Source organism: Xenopus tropicalis, chromosome 7 (assembly GCF_000004195.4).
Source record: "Xenopus tropicalis strain Nigerian chromosome 7, UCB_Xtro_10.0, whole genome shotgun sequence".
In the NCBI taxonomy this organism is placed as follows: domain Eukaryota; kingdom Metazoa; phylum Chordata; class Amphibia; order Anura; family Pipidae; genus Xenopus; species Xenopus tropicalis.
Genome location: NC_030683.2, coordinates 120,035,845 through 120,056,755, shown reverse-complemented (window position 1 = coordinate 120,056,755; position 20,911 = coordinate 120,035,845). Strand labels below are relative to the sequence as shown.

The 20,911-nt window shown below is 42.3% G+C and overlaps 1 protein-coding gene across 1 annotated transcript in view; it reads left to right on the top strand.

Annotated features, from left to right (window-relative positions):
- The first annotated feature begins 257 nt into the window (after positions 1–257).
- The window catches only part of kcnn4 (potassium channel, calcium activated intermediate/small conductance subfamily N alpha, member 4), a 56,998-nt gene continuing 36,344 nt past the window's right edge, over positions 258–20,911 (top strand). Inside the window, exon 1 of the mRNA XM_004916395.3 lies at positions 258–986. Coding sequence (XP_004916452.1) covers positions 654–986 — 333 coding nt within the window. The 5' untranslated portion in view covers positions 258–653. The remainder of the gene's footprint in view (positions 987–20,911) is intronic.

Here is a 20,911-nt window from a genome sequence, read left to right as displayed (position 1 = left end):
TAAGGTCAGTCGCTGTAGCAACCACAGCAGTTCATGTTCTAAACAGGAACACTGAAATGCCAAAGTTTGCAAAAACAATGAAAAATGTTACAAATTGTTCTTAAGTCATTAGTTTTTTTCTCCCCTATTTTATTAGTCTGTTTGCTGTGTGCCTTTGCCCTGTGTGCCCCCCGCGCCCGGGTACAGTTTGGTAAATATCGATACCCCCCTCCCTTCTGCCCGGATGAAACTTCTCCTGCAAAGCTGAATGTTCAGTCCCTTGTGCTGCGAGCAACGCCTTCCCCCTCCCACCCCCTGCAGCCTCCTGCTCTGCACATCCAGCCTGGGCTCTTATACAGGGTGATGGCACCGCAGCCAGGGAGAAGGGGTAGGTGAGCCTGGCACAGAGGGACCCATAGGAGGCAGGAGAGGGGCAGTACCAAGGCACGGGGGCAGTTAATTATAAGGGGCAGAGATGTCTATGGGTTAGAGTCAGGCTGCAGCTGCATAAAGTTTTAGGAGAAGAAAGCAGAAAAGAGAGAGGGAGCCGGGGAAAGTGACAGGAGGCGGCGGGGCAGGTAAGCAGTGGCCAAGGGAGCCCATTTCTATAACATCCCCTCCCTGCTGCCAAGCCAAGAACACAGGAAGCCGTGGGTTTCCTTTATTGTCTGTAAATGTCCGGCTGGGCTGGGGCACCGGAGCCCAACTCACAAACGCACATGGGAAGGGGTCATTGGCCTCTGTTTACAACATGCCTTCCTGCGTCCCGAAAGAAATCAGCCCATGGTGACATGCAAGCCAAGGAGCCGACCGAAGTGGCCATCCTCAACTCCCACAAAGTGCACATCGTGCGAGATGACCCCAACGAGAACCTGCGCAAGTTCAAGAGGCGGAAGGGGCTGGTGGAGACCAAGAAGAAGATTTCTGCCTGGACCATACTGGTGGCGCTCCTGGGGATCATTCTCATGGTCGTACACACCGAGCTGATGTGGTACTCCAAATGTGAGGTAGGTGCTTGCACCCCAAGGGTCCAAGGGCAAGGTCATTTGAGTGGCTAAGGGGATCGTAGACTTATGGGAGTAATGTAGCAAATGGTCTTCATATGTAGCATTTACTGGTCTGAATGGTAGCAATGGGTTAGTGGGGGTTTAAATGGCATCCCCCCCATAGCTGGGGAAGATGGTGGCAGTAGAACAAGATGTTGGCAGTAGGTGGTAGCAATATGACAACAGTGGGGCATGATGATGACAGTAGCCCAAGAGGAATCTGTAGGGTAAAATTGCAATGGGGGCATGGTAGGGACCAGACAAGATTGGGCAAGATGGTAAAAGTAGGACAAGAGGACAACTCTAAGGAAAGATGCTGACAAAGGAGATAGATTGTGGCAATTGGACAAGGTGGTCACAGTGGGGCAACATAGCAGCAGTAGGGCAAGTTGGGAACAGTAGGGTAAGATGGAAACAGTGGGGTAAGATGGCAGCAGTAGGGCAAGATGGGAACAGTAGGGTAAGATGGCAGCAGTAGGGTAAGATGGAAACAGTAGGCTAAGATGGCAGCAGTAGGGTAAGATGGGAACAGTAGGGTAAGATGGCAGCAGTAGGGCAAGTTGGGAACAGTAGGGTAAGATGGCAGCAGTAGGGCAAGTTGGGAACAGTAGGGTAAGATGGAAACAGTGGGGTAAGATGGCAGCAGTAGGGCAAGATGGGAACAGTAGGGTAAGATGGCAGCAGTAGGGTAAGATGGAAACAGTAGGCTAAGATGGCAGCAGTAGGGTAAGATGGGAACAGTAGGGTAAGATGGCAGCAGTAGGGCAAGATGGGAACAGTAGGGTAAGATGGCAGCAGTAGGGTAAGATGGGAACAGTAGGGTAAGATGGCAGCAGTAGGGCAAGATGGGAACAGTAGGGTAAGATGGCAGCAGTAGGGCAAGATGGGAACAGTAGGGTAAGATGGCAGCAGTAGGGCAAGATGGGAACAGTAGGGTAAGATGGCAGCAGTAGGGTAAGATGGGAACAGTAGGGTAAGATGGCAGCAGTAGGGCAAGATGGGAACAGTAGGGTAAGATGGCAGCAGTAGGGCAAGTTGGGAACAGTAGGGTAAGATGGCAGCAATAGGGCAAGTTGGGAACAGTAGGGTAAGATGGCAGCAGTAGGGCAAGTTGGGAACAGTAGGGTAAGATGGCAGCTATAGGGCAAGATGGGAACATTAGGGTAAGATGGCAGCAGTAGGGCAACATTTCAGCTATTTCCCATCCTTGGTATCTTGATTCCAGAGTTAGAAGTTGTAGAGCCCCCATAACCCCTAAACTACAGGGAAGACCATCTGTTTCACTGACACTGTGTATATATTGTATTACCATAACACTCCAGGCAACACCTCCATGTTTGTGTACCCCTGGCTCCCTGAACACCCTAGGGAACAGCTAGGGATAGATAACTTTCTCCAGTCCAGGTGGGGAAACTACAACTCCCAGAGTCCCTTCTGTAAAGTGCAGTGTGTAGTTTTTGTTATCTATTGTCTCTTTCTCGTTTGTGAGGAGGGGGGAGGACTGGGTTCAGCCCACAAACAGAAACTGACAGATTGTACCACTGCTGAGACTTGCAGTTGAACAGCAGCAACAGCTGGAAAGCAGCAGGTAGTAAATAAAGTAGGAACTGAGTCAGCACTGTCTGTGGTCTCGCTCTGTATCCCGGGCGGCGACTCTCTCATTGCTGCATCACTCACTCTATTTAGTCATCGCTCCCCTCCGGCACAGCACTCTAGCCACAATCACAAGTGATAGGATTCCATTACTGTGATAAAATCTGTGACAGATCATAATACAATGTCGGTGCAATCTCTCTAACATCCACTGATGTTCTGCCTCACGCGTTTCGTACCCTTCTGGCACTTAGTCATAGGCAGTTATACACTCTCTTCAACACTCTCTTTAGGCAACACTTCATACTTTAATGCTGCTTAGTAGACATAGGGCATGGAACTCTGCTTTACAGAAGGACCCCATATCCAGAACCCCCAGCCACACACATTGCAGATAACAGACTCCATACCTGTACAACTCATACAAACTGACCATATGTTACAGGGAAACCATCAGAACATTCGGACTTTGCTCTGTGGTCTCCCTATTTGCCCATATCTGCTGGTAATCTGCTGACATACTACTACTAATACTAAAGGCATGTACATGTATGGAGCTCCCATAAAAGAGGATATGAGACATATCTATATTTGTATGTTCTACAGTCAGCTGGATTTATATTTAGGGCTGGATAGTTGGGTTACAGCAAGTATATATACAGCCATCTCTCAGCTGTGAAACTAGGACTCCCTAAAAATCAGCCAAGGATGCTGGGATCTGTAGTCTAAGGGGGGTTATGCAATAAAAGGCACTAATAGCAACTAGTCAGCAGGTAGCATTTACTGGTCACCTGTTTAAAAGCAAATATCTTATTGGCTGCTATGGGTTACTGCTAAAGAGGCAAACTTAGTGCCTTTTATTACATACATGGGTAGGGGCAGCGCTCTGGATCTGGGGAATCCTTGTGCTATGCCAAAATCACGTTTGAGTATATGTTTATAAAGGTCTTGAGTGTTTAAAGTAGTAGAAATGAACAGTAAGGTAATATAGACACACTTTGAATGCACCTTGAACCTTTAGGGGCGCTATTGTTTATATGTAAGATTGCATTGGGCATATGGGAAACAGTAAACATACAAAACCTGTGCCAAATATACTTAGAAGATGCACCAAGTGCAGGTACAATGTTAGCATTGCACTTTCCATACAGCCAACCTTCATTCCTCTATAGCAGGGATCCCCAACCTTTCTTACTCGTGAGCCACAGTCAAATGTAAAAAGACTTGGGGAGCAACACAAGCACCATGGAGGAGCCAAATAAGGGCTGTGATTGGCTATTAGGCAGCCTCTATGCACCCTATCAGCTTACAGGGGCTTTATTTGGTAGGAAATCTTGTTTTTATTCAACCAAAACTTGCCCCCAAGTCTATACAAACAATAAGCCCCCCCATTGGGTGTGCATTTAGGGCACCTTGAAAGGCAATAGGGTTACAGTGGGGCAAGATGGGGGCTGTAGAGTGAGGCAGCAAAAATAGGGAAAGATGGCAAAAGTAGGACATTATGGTAACAGTAGGGTAAGGTGGCCACAGGACGGCAAGATGGCCACTGTAGGTAAAAGGGCAAACACTTGATGACAGTGTGGCAAGATGGTGACCGCAGGGAAAGACTGCAGTTAGTAGCACAAAGTGGGGACACTAGGGAAAGATGGCAACAGTAGGGCAAGGGGGCTAGCGTAGGGACAAATGATGGCCGAAGAGCAATAAGATAGGGCACAACTGTGGTTAGTAGGGAAAGGTGGCAACAAAAGTGCAGTATTTTGAGCCCAATGCTGGGCACACACAATGTACTAATATGGGCAGTTTTTACACCTGTTAGTAAATGTCTCTTTAGTATCCCCATCACATAGACAAGGTATGAGCATTCTCTTACATTTGCATGTGTTTTAGGTGGAGGATAATATGATGGGTTCCATTGCATCTAAAGGGCCGCACATTGAGCCCTGAGCTTAAGGCTACAAGACATGAGCACTCATTGTGCAGCGTTTGTACTGGGGCAAATCTGCACACCTTTTTTGCACCTACCACTGCATCCGACCACTATCAGTAAATAGCGTGCCTTGGTTACTATTTTGATAGCAACGTGCTGGACAGGTACTGACTAATATTGGAATTTATGGACTCGGTGCTCATATAACTGACTCACCCAGTTGTTGGCATGAAATTTAGGGAGGCTGCCGGTGCCATGAATGATTTAACCCCTTGTGGCAATAGGGTCAGGGTTTTGTGCAGCATTACTCATTCTCCCGTGTAGCTTACAAGACCTACTGCTGTGATTAGAAAGGATATGAAGCATCACGGACTCTGTGAGGATCATTTCTGGTTTCAGGGTGGGGCACAGAGGGCCCCCAGGTTCAGAGGTAGGGAAGAACATAGGTAAAATCAGAAAGGAAACATTATATTGTGCCAGATATTTAAAGAGAAGATGGTACCACCCATTTGACTACTGTCTAGTCCTGTGGTCCAAGGCCAGAAGATCATATCAGCCCATTTATTCAAATATAACATTTCTTGACCAATTGGATCTATTGCACTGTGTTATAATGGTCATATACAGGTATATATATATATATATATACAGTTATTCAACCTGTGGCCCTTCAGCCGTTATTAATATTAATTATTAATTAATATTAATACTCCCAGCATCCCTACAACAGGTAAAACAAGGCTACAGGTAAGGCACACCTGAGTTTTCCTCCTATCTTGATAGGCTTTATGAGTGCAGGGTTGTAACTGGCGGCAATCATTCATTATCAAAACATCATAAAAAAACACATCCACCGGCTGTTGTTGGATTACAGGTGAGGTGAGTTGTTGAGGGCACACCCAGCGCTGTTTCAGTTATGAAGAAAGGTAAGAACATTGCCTATGGCAGTACTTTCCCAGGGTGGCAGAAAGCCTATCATGGCAGCAAGCCCAGAATGACCGTTTCATATTTTTCCAGCTAAAAGCGTCAATGTCCACACTAAATGCCACTCTCTGGCATTTAACTGGCAGATAGACATCTCTGCTTAGGGTCAGGTTGTCCAGCGGAGAACCCGACTGTCACTCCCCACAACAATTAGATATCTGTACTGCTACATATTAAAGTATATACAGTACTGTAAGCCCAAAGGGCCAGTGGGAATATATTGGAAAATAACACAACGCTGTGAGCATAAGAACATGCTGAATGAGTCAGGCCCGGACTGGCAATCTGTGGGTTCTGGCAAATGCCAGAGGGGCTGCTGTAAGGTGCCATAGACAGTCACTATTTATTGGGCTGGTGGGGGGCTGTTTGGGCCTCTGGGTACTGGGAATGCCAGGGGCTATTTGGAATCCCAGTCCTGCATCTGTTTAGGGGTGCCCTCCACTCATCTCCAGCTCTCCTCCCTCCCCACTATTGTGTTCTTACAGCCTATTTTGACTGCCCTCACAAAAGTGCCAGCTTCCACGCTGGCAGAACCTCACATGCTTCTGAGAACAATGGTGGCATGACCAGTTTATTAATAAAGAACCTGGCAGGTACGCTGGCCTGAAGGGGTTAAACACTGCTTTGCATCACCTCATCCTCTCCCAGTACAGGAGCTTCTAATTGGCCTACAACCTGCGTCCCACTGATCCCCGGCCAGCAGCTGCTATAATGTAGAATTAGGGAGGGAGCTAGAAGACTTCTAAATATTTCAGGTCTTGCATAAAATGTCCAGTTTCTAGCAACTTTGCAAATGGTCTTCATTATTTATTTCTTATAGTTTTTGAATTATTTGCCTTCTTCTTCAAACTCTTCATATGGGGGTCACTGACGCCGGCAGCCAAAAACTACAATTTTATTGTTATTGGTACTTTTTTATTCCTTATATTTATAATTAGTTCCTCTCCTATTCATATTCCTGTGTCTCAGTCAAACCACTGCCTGGTTGCTTAGGTAAACAAGGTCCTAGCAACCAGATAGCTGCTTCAATTTCAAACTGGAGAGCGGCTGAACAAAAAGCAAAATAGCTGAAAAATAATGAAAACCAATAGCAAATTTTCTCAGAATATAAATGGTTATGTCATACTGAAAGTCAATTTAATGGTACACTACCCCTTTAACTAAATTTGTACTTACATTGTATACTGGAGGGTAGCACAGCCTCATGGTGTATTATATGCTGGTTGGGGGGTGTTATTCTCAGAGTACATGTATGGGATCCCTTATCCGGGAACCCGTTATCCAGAAAGTTCTGAATTACAGAAAGGCCATCTCCCATAGACTCCATTATAAGCAAATAATTCTCATTTTTAAAAATGATTCCCTTTTCTCTGTAATAATAAAACAGTACCTTGTACTTGATCCCAACTAAGATATAATTACCCCTTATTGGGGGCAGAACAGTCCTATTGGGTTTATTTAATGGTTAAATGATTCCCTTTTCTCTGTAATAATAAAACAGTACCTGTACTTGATCCCAACTAAGATATAATTACCCCTTATTGGGGCAGAACAGCCCTATTGGGTTTATTTCATGGTTAAATGATTCCCTTTTCTCTGTAATAATAAAACAGTACCTGTACTTGATCCCAACTAAGATATAATTACCCCTTATTGGGGGCAGAACAGCCCTATTGGGTTTATTTCATGGTTAAATGATTCCCTTTTCTCTGTAATAATAAAACAGTACCTTGTACTTGATCCCAACTAAGATATAATTACCCCTTATTGGGGCAGAACAGCCCAATTGGGTTTATTTAATGGTTAAATGATTCCCTTTTCTCTGTAATAATAAAACAGTACCTGTACTTGATCCCAACTAAGATATAATTACCCCTTATTGGGGGCAGAACAGCCCTATTGGGTTTATTTAATGGTTAAATGATTCCCTTTTCTCTGTAATAATAAAACAGTACCTGTACTTGATCCCAACTAAGATATAATTACCCCTTATTGGGGCAGAACAGCCCTATTGGGTTTATTTCATGGTTAAATGATCCCCCTTTCTCTGTAATAATAAAACAGTACCTGTACTTGATCCCAACTAAGATATAATTACCCCTTATTGGGGCAGAACAGCCCTATTGGGTTTATTTCATGGTTAAATGATCCCCCTTTCTCAGTAATAATAAAACAGTACCTGTACTTGATCCCAACTAAGATATAATTACCCCTTATTGGGGGCAGAACAGCCCTATTGGGTTTATTTAATGGTTAAATGATTCCCTTTTCTCTGTAATAATAAAACAGTACCTGTACTTGATCCCAACTAAGATATAATTAATCCTTATTGTAGGCAAAACAAACCTATTGGGTTTATTACATATTTAAATGATTTATTAGTAGACTTAAGTTATGGAGATCCAAATTACAGCATTCTGGATAACAAGTCCCATACCTGTACTCAGTTATGGCTGCAAGTTACGATGCTCAGAGGACTATATTTTGCTAGCTAGGGATTACATTGCCCTGAATATAAAGCCTTTGTTAGTTCCATTACAATTAGGGTTGGACTGGGCCAGCGGGGAACCAGGAAAAAAACCCAGTGGGCCCCTGCCCTAGTGGGATCTGCCTGTGAGGGGTACTCAGGGTTGAACCCCCCCTCAGTCCGACAGTTTTGCTAATGAAGGTGAAATTGCCCTTTACACTGCAAGTGTCAGTTCCCCCAAGAGACCTGTTTAGCTTATTAGTTACAGTTGTATCTCAGTGCCGGGGGTGAGTATTCTGGGCTCTCTGCCAATAGCAGGGTGGCCGTGTCTTTTTCTGTACCATCTTTAATAGCCACGTTGTGAGTCGAAGGACCCATAAATGGGACCCATAAAGTGCACCTCTAATTTGGAACAGTCATTGGGTGGAGTAATTTAATAATTAACGTAAATGTCAAAACAGTGTCTGCTGACATTCCTACATGAAAAATAAGTGTCATTTTGATTACTCATTAGATCCGGCCAGAAGGTGGGACAGCCTTGTAACGTATCTGCGGAAGTAACCCCCTATTAGTCAACTGCTTGCTTGTCTTTGTAAACAGGGGTGTATTTATAATAAGGCGCCCAAGGGCCTGTGCCTAGGGTGGCAGGTTTTGGGGGGCATCACTTGGGTGCCTATATTTTCTTTTTTTTATTTAAAAAAAAAAAATGCCCCCAGCCTTGCTTCCGGGAGGCTTAAGCCAGAATAAGAGTTTGTGAGCACAGATCTAAACTTGATAGTAAGTTGTGGGTACTTTATTGCATGAAAAGTTGCAGCTGAATACAAAAGCGACTGTTAAACCTAACTTGCACATCACATTTCAGCAAAACTCAAACGTTGCTCATGTAAAAAAAAAAGTCACATGACTATAAGGGTTCAGATTTGGTTAGGCTGGGATTTGGCCAATCCAAGCTTGGCCACCTTAAAGCTGCCCATACATTATAGGATCCACCTAAAGTGTGCAACATCGGGAATACAGGCTGATGGCTCGTTGATGCAGTCCTCAATTTTACAGGAAAATCAAACCTGCCTGATTGATATCTGGCCAGATATTGGTTGGAAAGGCGCATCGGGGGGGGGGCGCCATACATGGGTAGATAAGCTGCCAAATCAGTCGGAAAGGACAGACTCAGTAGCTTAACTCTGCCTTTGCTTGGTCACCTTAACTCTTGCACTGGGAGCCCAGAGGTGCCAGGGGCCAAATAAAAATGTCAATTCAGTCAAGATATTTAAGATAATATATAGAAAGAGGCTGGGGTTGAGTCTCTGCATGGACGTTGGACCAAATGCAAACAGTTTGAATTGTGGTGTCTGCAGATCATAAACCACTGAGAATAAGGAAACTCCATTTAATATTGCGTTTTATTGAACTTATCTCACATGTAGATGCAAATCAAACAGGTAGGTGGCCTCGTGTGATGATGTGTGGATAGTGATACTGAGAAAGCCAGATTAAGCCAAAGGCAACCACTAAGGTGCCAATACCACTGGCTATCCATAAAGCAGCTTAATTTTGTTGGCCACCAAAGCATATTTGCAAAATGTTATTGCATTTTTGTCGGCATTCTGTGTCTCTATGATGATGGCTAAATGGCCACCAAGTAACTAAAGATGAACGCCATTTTTGTAATAACTTAATTTATAGCTATATTGTATACTGGGGCGTCGGAGTAAAATATGCAGAGCATAAGAAGGTAAGAAGATAACAAGTTTGCAGCTGATTATGCATACCTAGGGTGTTATAGAATTTGCTCCTAAAGGGAGTGGTTGACATGCAGATGCTAAATCTAAGGAGATGACAGTAAAGAAGAGTCCTCTGGCCCCAACAACTTGGAGAGATCACTGGCAACTTTCCATAAGGCTGTCTCAGTAGTATGCAGGGTGGAAACCAGACTTGATAGGTTTCGGTGACTATGGCTTTGAAAAACATTATTAACATGAGAGAAGACAATATGTTCTGGGCGTATTGATGCAGTACAAAGGGGATGGGGTGGTATGTAGAAAGACAGGATAGGTCATGAGTTAATTTTGTAGAAGTTAGCGTGACATAAACCCTGAAGCCTGGGCTTCCCAATTCAAGCATGTTGAGATAGTATCCCCTGATTCTTTATTTAGTACAACCTAGAAAGGCCCAACATAGTGCAAAGGATAGGGGTGCTCCCTGAAGGCCAGCCAAGGAAACATTTAGGGATAAACAACCATATAGCCAAATGGCTTTATACCTGTAGCCATGTTTAAAGCCAAAAGTGATTGCACACGTTCTGACCCAAGAATAGGGAGGCTTGTAGCCACAATTTCTAAAGTCCTGAACTTTATAACATTGAACTTGTGCAAGCAGAAATGTTGATATTGTCATTGGTTGTTAAATGACTCTAGCCAATAACTGTTGCAAGTCCCCAATAACTGTTGGAAGTCCACTTGATCCATTCAGGAGGTGGAACAGCCCACCTTGCTTAAGAAACTTTTCAACAGAATCCTGAATTTGGTTGATCCCCCCTTTTTTTTACAACCTACAGAGGCTTCTATGCCTTGGTCCTAGATGAAATTTATGGAACTCCATGTATGTGAAGCCTGTGGGGATTGGTCTACAGATACCACACTAGCATAGCCACAAATAAAATCCATGATATTCATTTATCCCTGGTTCACACCAAAGACTTTGGAAACAATAAAATGGGGTTCAGTAATAGATTTGGAGTTATTTAAACCATATATATATATATTTTTTTTTTTTGGCTGCGTTATGTGTAAATTGGAATTTTCCACCTTGCTTCTAAAGCATGTGGGAATTGTCGCAGGAAATAAACACAAACTATTTCTGACAAAAAGAATAGAAGCTTTGGCTAACAGCAGAAAAAATATAAACAATTACTTTGTCCTTCCCATGTGGGGAACACTGATGTTATTGTGGTGTTCATCATGGAAACAAAGAGATATCAGCCCCAAAACAAGTTCAGGCTTTCTGTACAGAGCCAATCAGAGGGGAAGGAGAGGATAAAATGTACACACTTTGGGGCTCTTTTGCAATCACTAGGCATAACAATGGGCATGAAATTGCAAACTTCTATAAACAGAGTGAATGCATCTACTTGCATTCATTTACACAGTTATCCAGAAAGTTACAAATTACGGAAAGGCCATCTCCCATAGACTCCATTATAAGCAATGTAATAATAAAACAGTACCTGTACTTGATCCCAACTAAGATATAATTACCCCTTATTGGGGGCAGAACAGCCCTATTGGGTTTATTTCATGGTTAAATGATTCCCTTTTCTCTGTAATAATAAAATAGTACCTGTACTTGATCCCAACTAAGATATAATTACCCCTTATTGGGGCAGAACAGCCCTATTGGGTTTATTTAATGGTTAAATGATTCCCTTTTCTCTGTAATAATAAAACAGTACCTGTACTTGATCCCAACTAAGATATAATTACCCCTTATTGGGGGCAGAACAGCCCTATTGGGTTTATTTAATGGTTAAATGATTCCCTTTTCTCTGTAATAATAAAACAGTACCTGTACTTGATCCCAACTAAGATATAATTACCCCTTATTGGGGGCAGAACAGCCCTATTGGGTTTATTTAATGGTTAAATGATTCCCCTTTCTCTGTAATAATAAAACAGTACCTGTACTTGATCCCAACTAAGATATAATTACCCCTTATTGGGGGCAGAACAGCCCTATTTGGGTTTATTTAATGGTTAAATGATTCCCTTTTCTCTGTAATAATAAAACAGTACCTGTACTTGATCCCAACTAAGATATAATTACCCCTTATTGGGGGCAGAACAGCCCTATTGGGTTTATTTAATGGTTAAATGATTCCCTTTTCTCTGTAATAATAAAACAGTACCTGTACCAAAGGAAGGGTTTTTATCCATAAAGATTCAGTGTCTCTGTGCTTGAGTTTATTCTTCTCGTTGTGTTCCTAATCTCTAGCGGTGATAAGATACATTAATGGTTACTGGCAAGGGTTGAATTCTTTCATCTGCTTCAACACAACGCAAAGCTGAAATCATTTATTAGAGATAAGGGCCAAACGAGTACCAATTGGACTGGAGGAAAAGGCAACTGCTCTTGCAAGCTGCTCCTATTTTTCCTTTGAACTATAAGCAGTATGGAATGGAAAACAGCATTCACCGCTCATGTTCTCAGCATTTATACATAGATTTACCTGTAAACAAAGTGGGAAACTAATAATGTGGAATATTTGGGGCCAAAGTACTTCAGCTTGGGTCCTGTGCTGAGTAGGACCTCTTTTTGCCATTTAGTCCATAATGGGAGGAGGCTTTGAGACTATGAAATTTGAGTACAGGTATAGGACCCATTATCCAGAATGCTCGGGACCTGGGATAAGGGGTCTCTCCATAATTCGGATCTCCTACCTTAAGTCTGCCAAAGAAATTATTTAAACATTAATTAAACCCAATAGGGTTGTTTTGGCTCCAATAAGGGGTAATTATATCTTAGTTGGGATCAAGTACAGGTACTGTTTTATTATTACAGAGAAAAGGGAATCATTTAACCATGAAATAAACCCAATAGGGCTGTTCTGCCCCCAATAAGGGGTAATTATATCTTAGTTGGGATCAAGTACAGGTACTGTTTTATTATTACAGAGAAAAGGGAATCATTTAACCATTAAATAAACCCAATAGGGCCGTTCTGCCCCCAATAAGGGGTAATTATATCTTAGTTGGGATCAAGTACAGGTACTGTTTTATTATTACAGAGAAAAGGGAATCATTTAACCATTAAATAAACCCAATAGGGCTGTTCTGCCCCCAATAAGGGATAATTATATCTTAGTTGGGATCAAGTACAGGTACTGTTTTATTATTACAGAGAAAAGGGAATCATTTAACCATGAAATAAACCCAATAGGGCTGTTCTGCCCCCAATAAGGGGTAATTATATCTTAGTTGGGATCAAGTACAGGTACTGTTTTATTATTACAGAGAAAAGGGAATCATTTAACCATTAAATAAACCCAATAGGGCTGTTCTGCCCCCAATAAGGATTAATTATATCTTAGTTGGGATCAAGTACAGGTACTGTTTTATTATTACAGAGAAAAGGGAATCATTTAACCATGAAATAAACCCAATAGGGCTGTTCTGCCCCCAATAAGGGGTAATTATATCTTAGTTGGGATCAAGTACAGGTACTGTTTTATTATTACAGAGAAAAGGGAAACCATATTAACAAATGTGAATTATTTGATTGAAATGGAGTCTATGGGAGATGGGCTTTCCGTAATTTGGAACTTTCTGGATAATGGGTCCGATACCTGTACCATGAAAAGAGCTGCATAAACCTATGATAAAAGTAGGTTAATAAGCAATAAGACATCTCCCATGCCCATGTATAAGTGCAAAAAATTGTAGAGAAGGAATGTTTTGTGCAACAAAAATACCTACTTTGTCTATTAAAGGGGAACCGTAGGGGAGCTAAGCATTATCAAGGGGTTATAACTAGAAGCTGTTCTGGGACACGGGTTCCCACTGCGATGTGTGAGAAACAGTTTATGTGAGTGACGCCTCTCTCCGGCTCTGCAAGGATTTTGTTTTTAACCCTCTTCAGAAGCAGGAACTGCGCATTGTTCCAGGTCTCTTGAGAGAGATGGGGCTTGTTACAACGAGGGTAATGTTTATTTAGATACAGTGGGAAAAAAAGCCTATTAAGTAAATTCAATTATTCATTCCACTAACAACAGAACACGTTATACCAGTAACTTACAACTCTCTCGTCGCTGCTGCTGTGGCTCAGAAGGGTTTCCTCGATCTCTAAGGGGTGAAGACACACAGAGCTATTAGTAGCAGCTACTAAACACCAAAAAATACCCTGCCATAGACAATACTGAGAATTGCCTCTGCTAAAACACATGTTGAGACTGTTAGCAATAAATGATCAGCATTGTCTATTTTAGTAGCCACTACAAGTAGCTGCTACTAGTAGCTCCATGTGTCTTCACCCTAAAAAACCATGAAATCAGCCATACAACTGATGTTAATTGCTTCCCAAAATGTGTGGGGCTGGCCCATCTGGAGCAGCCACGAGGGTTGCTTAACCATTTAGGCTTTGATTTGGGCACAATGCGTATTTGCCTTCTTTGATAGTCTGTAAAGGTGGCCATACACGGGTTGATTGTATCTGCCGATATCAGTCCCTTAGACCGATTCAGCAGCTGATGATCAGCCTGTGTACGGACAGCAACGTCGGCAGTATTGGCCCGGCTCACCAGGATACCATGAAAACTTCCGGTAGGCCCAAGGGTCAGTGGGTCCTCTTGCTCCTAACCATTTGGCCTGCTTCATGGTCATTCCCTATTTCTGTATGGGATCAAAGAGGAGGAATAGATTGAAGGATAGAGAATAGATGCTAGCATGTAAATAAAAGAGACTTGGAGAACTAAGTGGTTGAGTGAGGAAAGGAGGAAAAATAGTTTGGAGAGTGGGCCCTTGGTCTAAGGTTTTCTGGTGGGCCCCAGTCCGACACTGAACGTCGGGCATGGGTGACCGATATCTGGCTTGAAATTGTCCAGGTATCGATCGGGCAGGTTAAAAGGTTCAGTCGGATTGGGGACCACATCCTCTCGTTGATGCGGTCCCCGAACCAATTTTGCCCATTGCCGTCATTATAATTAGATCGTTTGGCCCCAGTTCTAAACCATCGAGTTAGTCTAAATTTGCCCAATATCGCCCACCCGTAGGTGGGGATATCGGGAGAAGATCCGTTCGCTCGCTGACCTTCGCCAAACAAAAGGATCTTAATGTGTATGGCCACCTTTAAGCTCATCTCACAGGTCAATAAGAGTGAGATTTGAGGGAAGAACTTATTTCATGTTCTTGATAATCTTGGAGTTTTGGCTGAATGTTTGGTACATCAATATTTTCCTCTATCTATAACCTTAGGAGATAAGGGACACTCTGACCAAACGTTGGACCTCTGAAGGTTGTTGGAACTAAAAAAATAGCTGACAACAAAAGTTCTAAAAGTTACATGAAATACGTCTGTAAGTGGATCACTATCACCCTGATGACATGGGGTTTCAGTTGCCTGAGACGCTTCCTCCGAGCACAGTGCTGCCATTTGCCGAGTACATGACAAACACTATTTCATCTTCTGATCTCTTCGCTGTGACTTTACCAGGTTTCCTGCTGGGCTTCAAAGATCTTTGTCTGTTTCATGCAAACACAGACTTCCTTTTTTTGTTCTGCGTAAGAACAGGAGCAGAGGATGTTCTCATCAAAGAGCTAAAGATGCTCATAGAGTATTTAAAGGGGCATTATATCTAAATAAAGGGCCAAACAAAAGGTTGGAATCGGAATTAGATGGGAGAAAAGACTTACGAATGGGCCTTGGCTACTCTCATACATCAAGGATATTGGGACTTTGCTTATTTTATCGAACAAAATCATTAGCCTACCAACAATACCAGTACTAATTGTAAAATTTAAGTAAACTCAAGTCCACGAATGCTTTTCATGCAACAATTTTTCTACTTGTTCCATGAAAACCGCAACTTTTTAGAATTGTCGCACAAACATCCGAAACATGTTGCTCCCCAACCCCTTGGATGTTGCTCTCAGTGCCCCCAAACCAGGGAGTTATTTTTGAATTCCTGACTTGGGGGCAAGTTTTGGTTGAATAAAACTCAGTATAAAGCCAAAAAGAACCTTCTGTAGGCTGCCAGTCCACATAGGGGCTACCAAATAGCCAATTATAGCTCTTATTTGCACCCCCAGGAACCTTTTTCATGCCTGTGTTGCTCCCCAACACTTTTTCCATTTAAATGTGGCTCATGGGTATAAAAGGTTGGGGATCCCTGTTCTAAAGTTTCAAAGCAAAAGAAAGATCTTTCAGTGGAAGGGACATCTGCCATTGACTCGACAAGTTTTAACTGGCAAAGTGTCGGATTCGGATTATTAGGCATTTGAGAACATAGTAAATCTAAAAAAAGTTGTATTTTTCCGCACTACAAATCTGAATCAGAAAAAAAAATCTGAGAGTTAAGCTGGCCATGCACGGGCAGATCTTCACCCGATATCCCCACCTACGGGTGGGCGATATCGGGGAGGCATGTAGGCGAATTCTACACGTGGCAATGGGACAGTCGGTTCAGGGACCGCATCAACGAGCTGATGCGGTCCCCGATCCGACTGGATTTTCTAACCTGGCCGATCGATATCTGGCCAATTTCAGGCAAGATATCGGTCAACCAGGCCCCTCGGTTCTGCCCCTACACAGGCCGATAAGCTGCCGAATCTGTCCAAGGGACCAATATCGGTAGCTATAATGGGCCCGTGTATGGGGACCTTTAGTCAATGGCCCCCTAAGGTATAGTTTAATGGAATAGGCAACTCTGGTTTCATTGGGGCCAACCAAAAGCACCCAGTCCGTATGCTTATTTGCACATTATATCTTTATACAATGTGCAAATAAGCATACGGACTGGGTGCTTTTGGTTGGCCCCAGGGGATGGCCTACATGCCTCCCCGATATTGCCCACCCACTATAAAGATACTACTCTTAGATATTAAAAAAAATATCCAAAGAAACAAAAAAAACAAGAAAGAACTCTCAAAGAGGCTTTAATGCAGGGGTTTTCAAACTGGTCTCCCCAATCCCCGGTGTCCCCAGTCCCTGGTGTGACTTGGAGCAGAGGCAAGGAGGGCTCAGCCTATTTGCTCTTCTAGATACACCTTGATGTTCTTGAAATTACAACTGAATGACACCAATATTTTTCTATATCTGCAACAAAAAATGTGGTTAATATAGACAGGCAGGCTGCACCCATGTCTGAACCCCCTTTTTGAAGAATAAAAAGGTCCGACAGAAAACAAAATAGTTGTGTGTTGAGATTCTGATCATGCGAGTACCAATTAAATTGTCAACTTTTTGATATTTAGCTGCCTGAATTCCTAGTTCATCAGAAGAAAAAAATAAAGAATATCTCTATCACACGTATGACTTGTTTATCAGCAATAAAAGTGGATCATCTAAGTAAAACATCCCAGGTATCCCTGACATGTAGCTTTATATTCATAAGAAAGCAGTCATTCCATCAGTGGGTGGAGGTGGAGTCCACCCAAGGCCCGAGGCTACCTCTATGGCCCTGCACTACTCTTGCCTACGTATGCCTCTGGACGTCTTTCTGTAATTTGGATCTCCATACGTAAGTCTATTAAAAAATCAATTAAACATTAATTTAACTCAATAGGATTATTTTGCATCCAGTAAGGATTATTTATATCTTAGTTTGGATCAAATACAAAGCACTGTTGTATTTTTAAAGAGAAGGAATCATTTAACCATTAAATAAACCCAATAGGGCTGTTCTGCCCCCAATAAGGGGTAATTATATCTTAGTTGGGATCAAGTACAGGTACTGTTTTATTATTACAGAGAAAAGGGAATCATTTAACCATTAAATAAACCCAATAGGGCTGTTCTGCCCCCAATAAGGGGTAATTATATCTTAGTTGGGATCAAGTACAGGTACTGTTTTATTATTACAGAGAAAAGGGAATCATTTAACCATTAAATAAACCCAATAGGGCTGTTCTGCCCCCAATAAGGGGTAATTATATCTTAGTTGGAATCAAGTACAGGTACTGTTTTATTATTACAGAGAAAAGGGAATCATTTAACCATTAAATAAACCCAATAGGGCTGTTCTGCCCCCAATAAGGGGTAATTATATCTTAGTTGGGATCAAGTACAGGTACTGTTTTATTATTACAGAGAAAATGGAATCAATTAATCATGAAATAAACCCAATAGGGCTGTTCTGCTCCCAATAAGGGGTAATTATATCTTAGTTGGGATCAAGTACAGGTACTGTTTTATTATTACAGAGAAAATGGAATCAATTAATCATGAAATAAACCCAATAGGGCTGTTCTGCTCCCAATAAGGGGTAATTATATCTTAGTTGGGATCAAGTACAGGTACTGTTTTATTATTACAGAGAAAAGGGAATCATTTAACCATGAAATAAACCCAATAGGGCTGTTCTGCCCCCAATAAGGGGTAATTATATCTTAGTTGGGATCAAGTACAGGTACTGTTTTATTATTACAGAGAAAAGGGAATCATTTAACCATTAAATAAACCCAATAGGGCTGTTCTGCCCCCAATAAGGGGTAATTATATCTTAGTTGGGATCAAGTACAGGTACTGTTTTCCCCGGTGTGACTTGGAGCAGAGGCAAGGAGGGCTCAGCCTATTTGCTCTTCTAGATACAAATTAAAGTCAAACTTGGTATTCTTGAAATTACAACGACCTGACACCAATATTTTTCTATATCTCCAACAAAAAATGAGGTAGACAGGCAGGCTCCACCCATGTCTGAACCCCCTTTTTGGAAGAAAAAAAAGGTCCGACAGAAAACAAAATAGTTGTGTGTTGAGATTACGATCTTATGAGTACAGAGTACCAATGAAATCGTCAACTTCTTGACATATTCTTGTAGAATTCCTAAAAAAATAAAGAATGTGTCTATCACACATTTCAAACGAGACTTGTTTATCAGCAATTAAATCAAATCATCTAAGCAAAACATCCCAGGTATCCCTGATATGTAGCTTTATATTCATAAGAAAGCAGTCATTCCACCAATGGGTGGAGGTGGAGTCCACCCAAGGCCCGAGGCCTATGGCCCTGCACTACTCTTGCCTACGTATGCTTCTGTAGGTACTTTATATTAATTGCTAAGCAATTATAACACTATTGTTAATGATCTGTCTCTTCAGCAATAACATATTTATTGTATAAGGACTGTAGCAGCTCTACTGTGTTTTTTGGCAGACCACCAATCTTCTTGCGTGGACAAGATTAGAGCCCAGGAAGGTTACAGCTCTACACTGAATGTATATTGTTATATACTGGAGCAAAATATCAGACTCAAACCCTATTGCTTGGCTGAGGATTCATTAGATATGCCACGTAGATTGCATGAAGGAAGACACAGTAGACTGTCTTTATTGTGTATTTAAAGGGGAACTCCACCCAAACACAGCTTACGATTTTTGAAAAATAAATACAATTTCAAGCAACTTACATCAATTAAAAATATGCAGCCTTTTCATGATTGTTAATGTAATAATATGGTTTGGAACAGTTCCCTAAGCCCCGCCCCCTGTTCCCCTGCTGATCTGGCTGACTACTTTGTGACTCAAATAAAATGTAACAGTAGTCGCCTGTCCCTCAGCCTGCCTTCAGCCTGCATCCTCCCAATCCCACAATTCCCTGCTGCACATGTGATGTCAATAAGCAAAGGAACATCCCAGTGCAATGCATTGTGGGTTATGTAGTTCCTGCATGCTGTTTGTAAGCTGTGGAGATGTTGTTACAACTGGTAACATCAATGTTTTAGTCCCTCCTCCCCTGCCAGGATTTCAAATGATGCAGAAAGAGAAGAACTGTTTTGCAGCTGGATTTCAGCATATACAAATGGTATTTATTCCTACTTTTTGAAGGATCAGATGACAGTGATAGGTATATTGGGGGTTTCTTTGTTGTGTGGGGCTCTTTAACAGTTTTGGTTCCCCTTTAACAGGGGTTTGGCAGAATAGTTATTGGATGCAGTGACTAATTCTGCATTTCTCTGAGGCTTTAGTTACCCTTGATCTGTTCTGATGTAGGAAAGCAAATGTGTGCGACTCAGAAGCATGAGCTGTGTCATTCTAACCCCAGTCGTTATTATGCTGTGTTTATAGCAACACACTCGGGAGTTTCAGCCCTTTTGGCGAGGAATAAAATAATGCGGTATCTGTTATATGAGACTGACGTGGTCATAAAATCTTTATTTAACCAGCTCCCAACCACAGGCATACACCAATCCCCTATGATATCTAAGCGCTTAAGGACACACCTTGTAAGAAATAACACTGAGACTTAATCATAAATCTGATTAAACAAGTCCTACTACTATTTCCTGTAAAGGGAAGAAAACACTTGCTTTTATGGGTACTTACTCTCATACGGAAGCAATAACACGGGGTCCCTAAGGGCACTCCTAGCTTGTGGTCTCGTTTTGTCCCCTAATGTGGCTAACAAGATGTCTTTAGTATGTATGGGAGCCAAAGCGAGTATCTAGGAGCCTCCACATCCCTGCAGAGCACCAAGTAGTCTGTGCAGTACTTTGTATACTGTCTATCATGTATACTGTCTCAGTTTAACCCCATGTCCCATGAAGTGCCCCCTTATATACTGTAGATATATAAATATATCCCCTATATAGATAACCCTGGCAAAATGTAGATCATAACATATTTCATGCCACTGTATAATATCATTTTGTGTCTGTATTTGTTTATTGGATCCTTTCCACTGATATTATGTTGGCCATCAACTATAGCAGGAACTCTATTGCTTGTGTGCTAATATTTATATTGTATATGGCAGAGGATGTTAGGAAAATGAGACAGGAAAGGTGTTTTATATGGAAATGTGTTGCAGTATCTGGGGGCTCCTAAACTGCTTCCTTGGTAGTAATGTAACCTCTTTGACCACAAGTCAGCACTTTCAAGCCACGGTCCCTTCCCAGAGGCTATTATCCCCACTGCTACTATGGTGCCTATAGTAGCAGTGGGGGGATAACAGCCTCTGGGAAGGGACTGGGGCTGTGGGATAGCAGGTATAGTAGGGAGAGATGGTGCCTATAGTAGCAGTGGGATAATAGCCTCTGGGAAGGGACTGGGGCTGTGGGATAGCAGGTATAGTAGGGAGAGATGGTGCCTATAGTAGCAGTGGGGGGATAATAGCCTCTGGGAAGGGACTGGGGCTGTGGGATAGCAGGTATAGTAGGGAGAGATGGTGCCTATAGTAGCAGTGGGGGGATAATAGCCTCTGGGAAGGGAC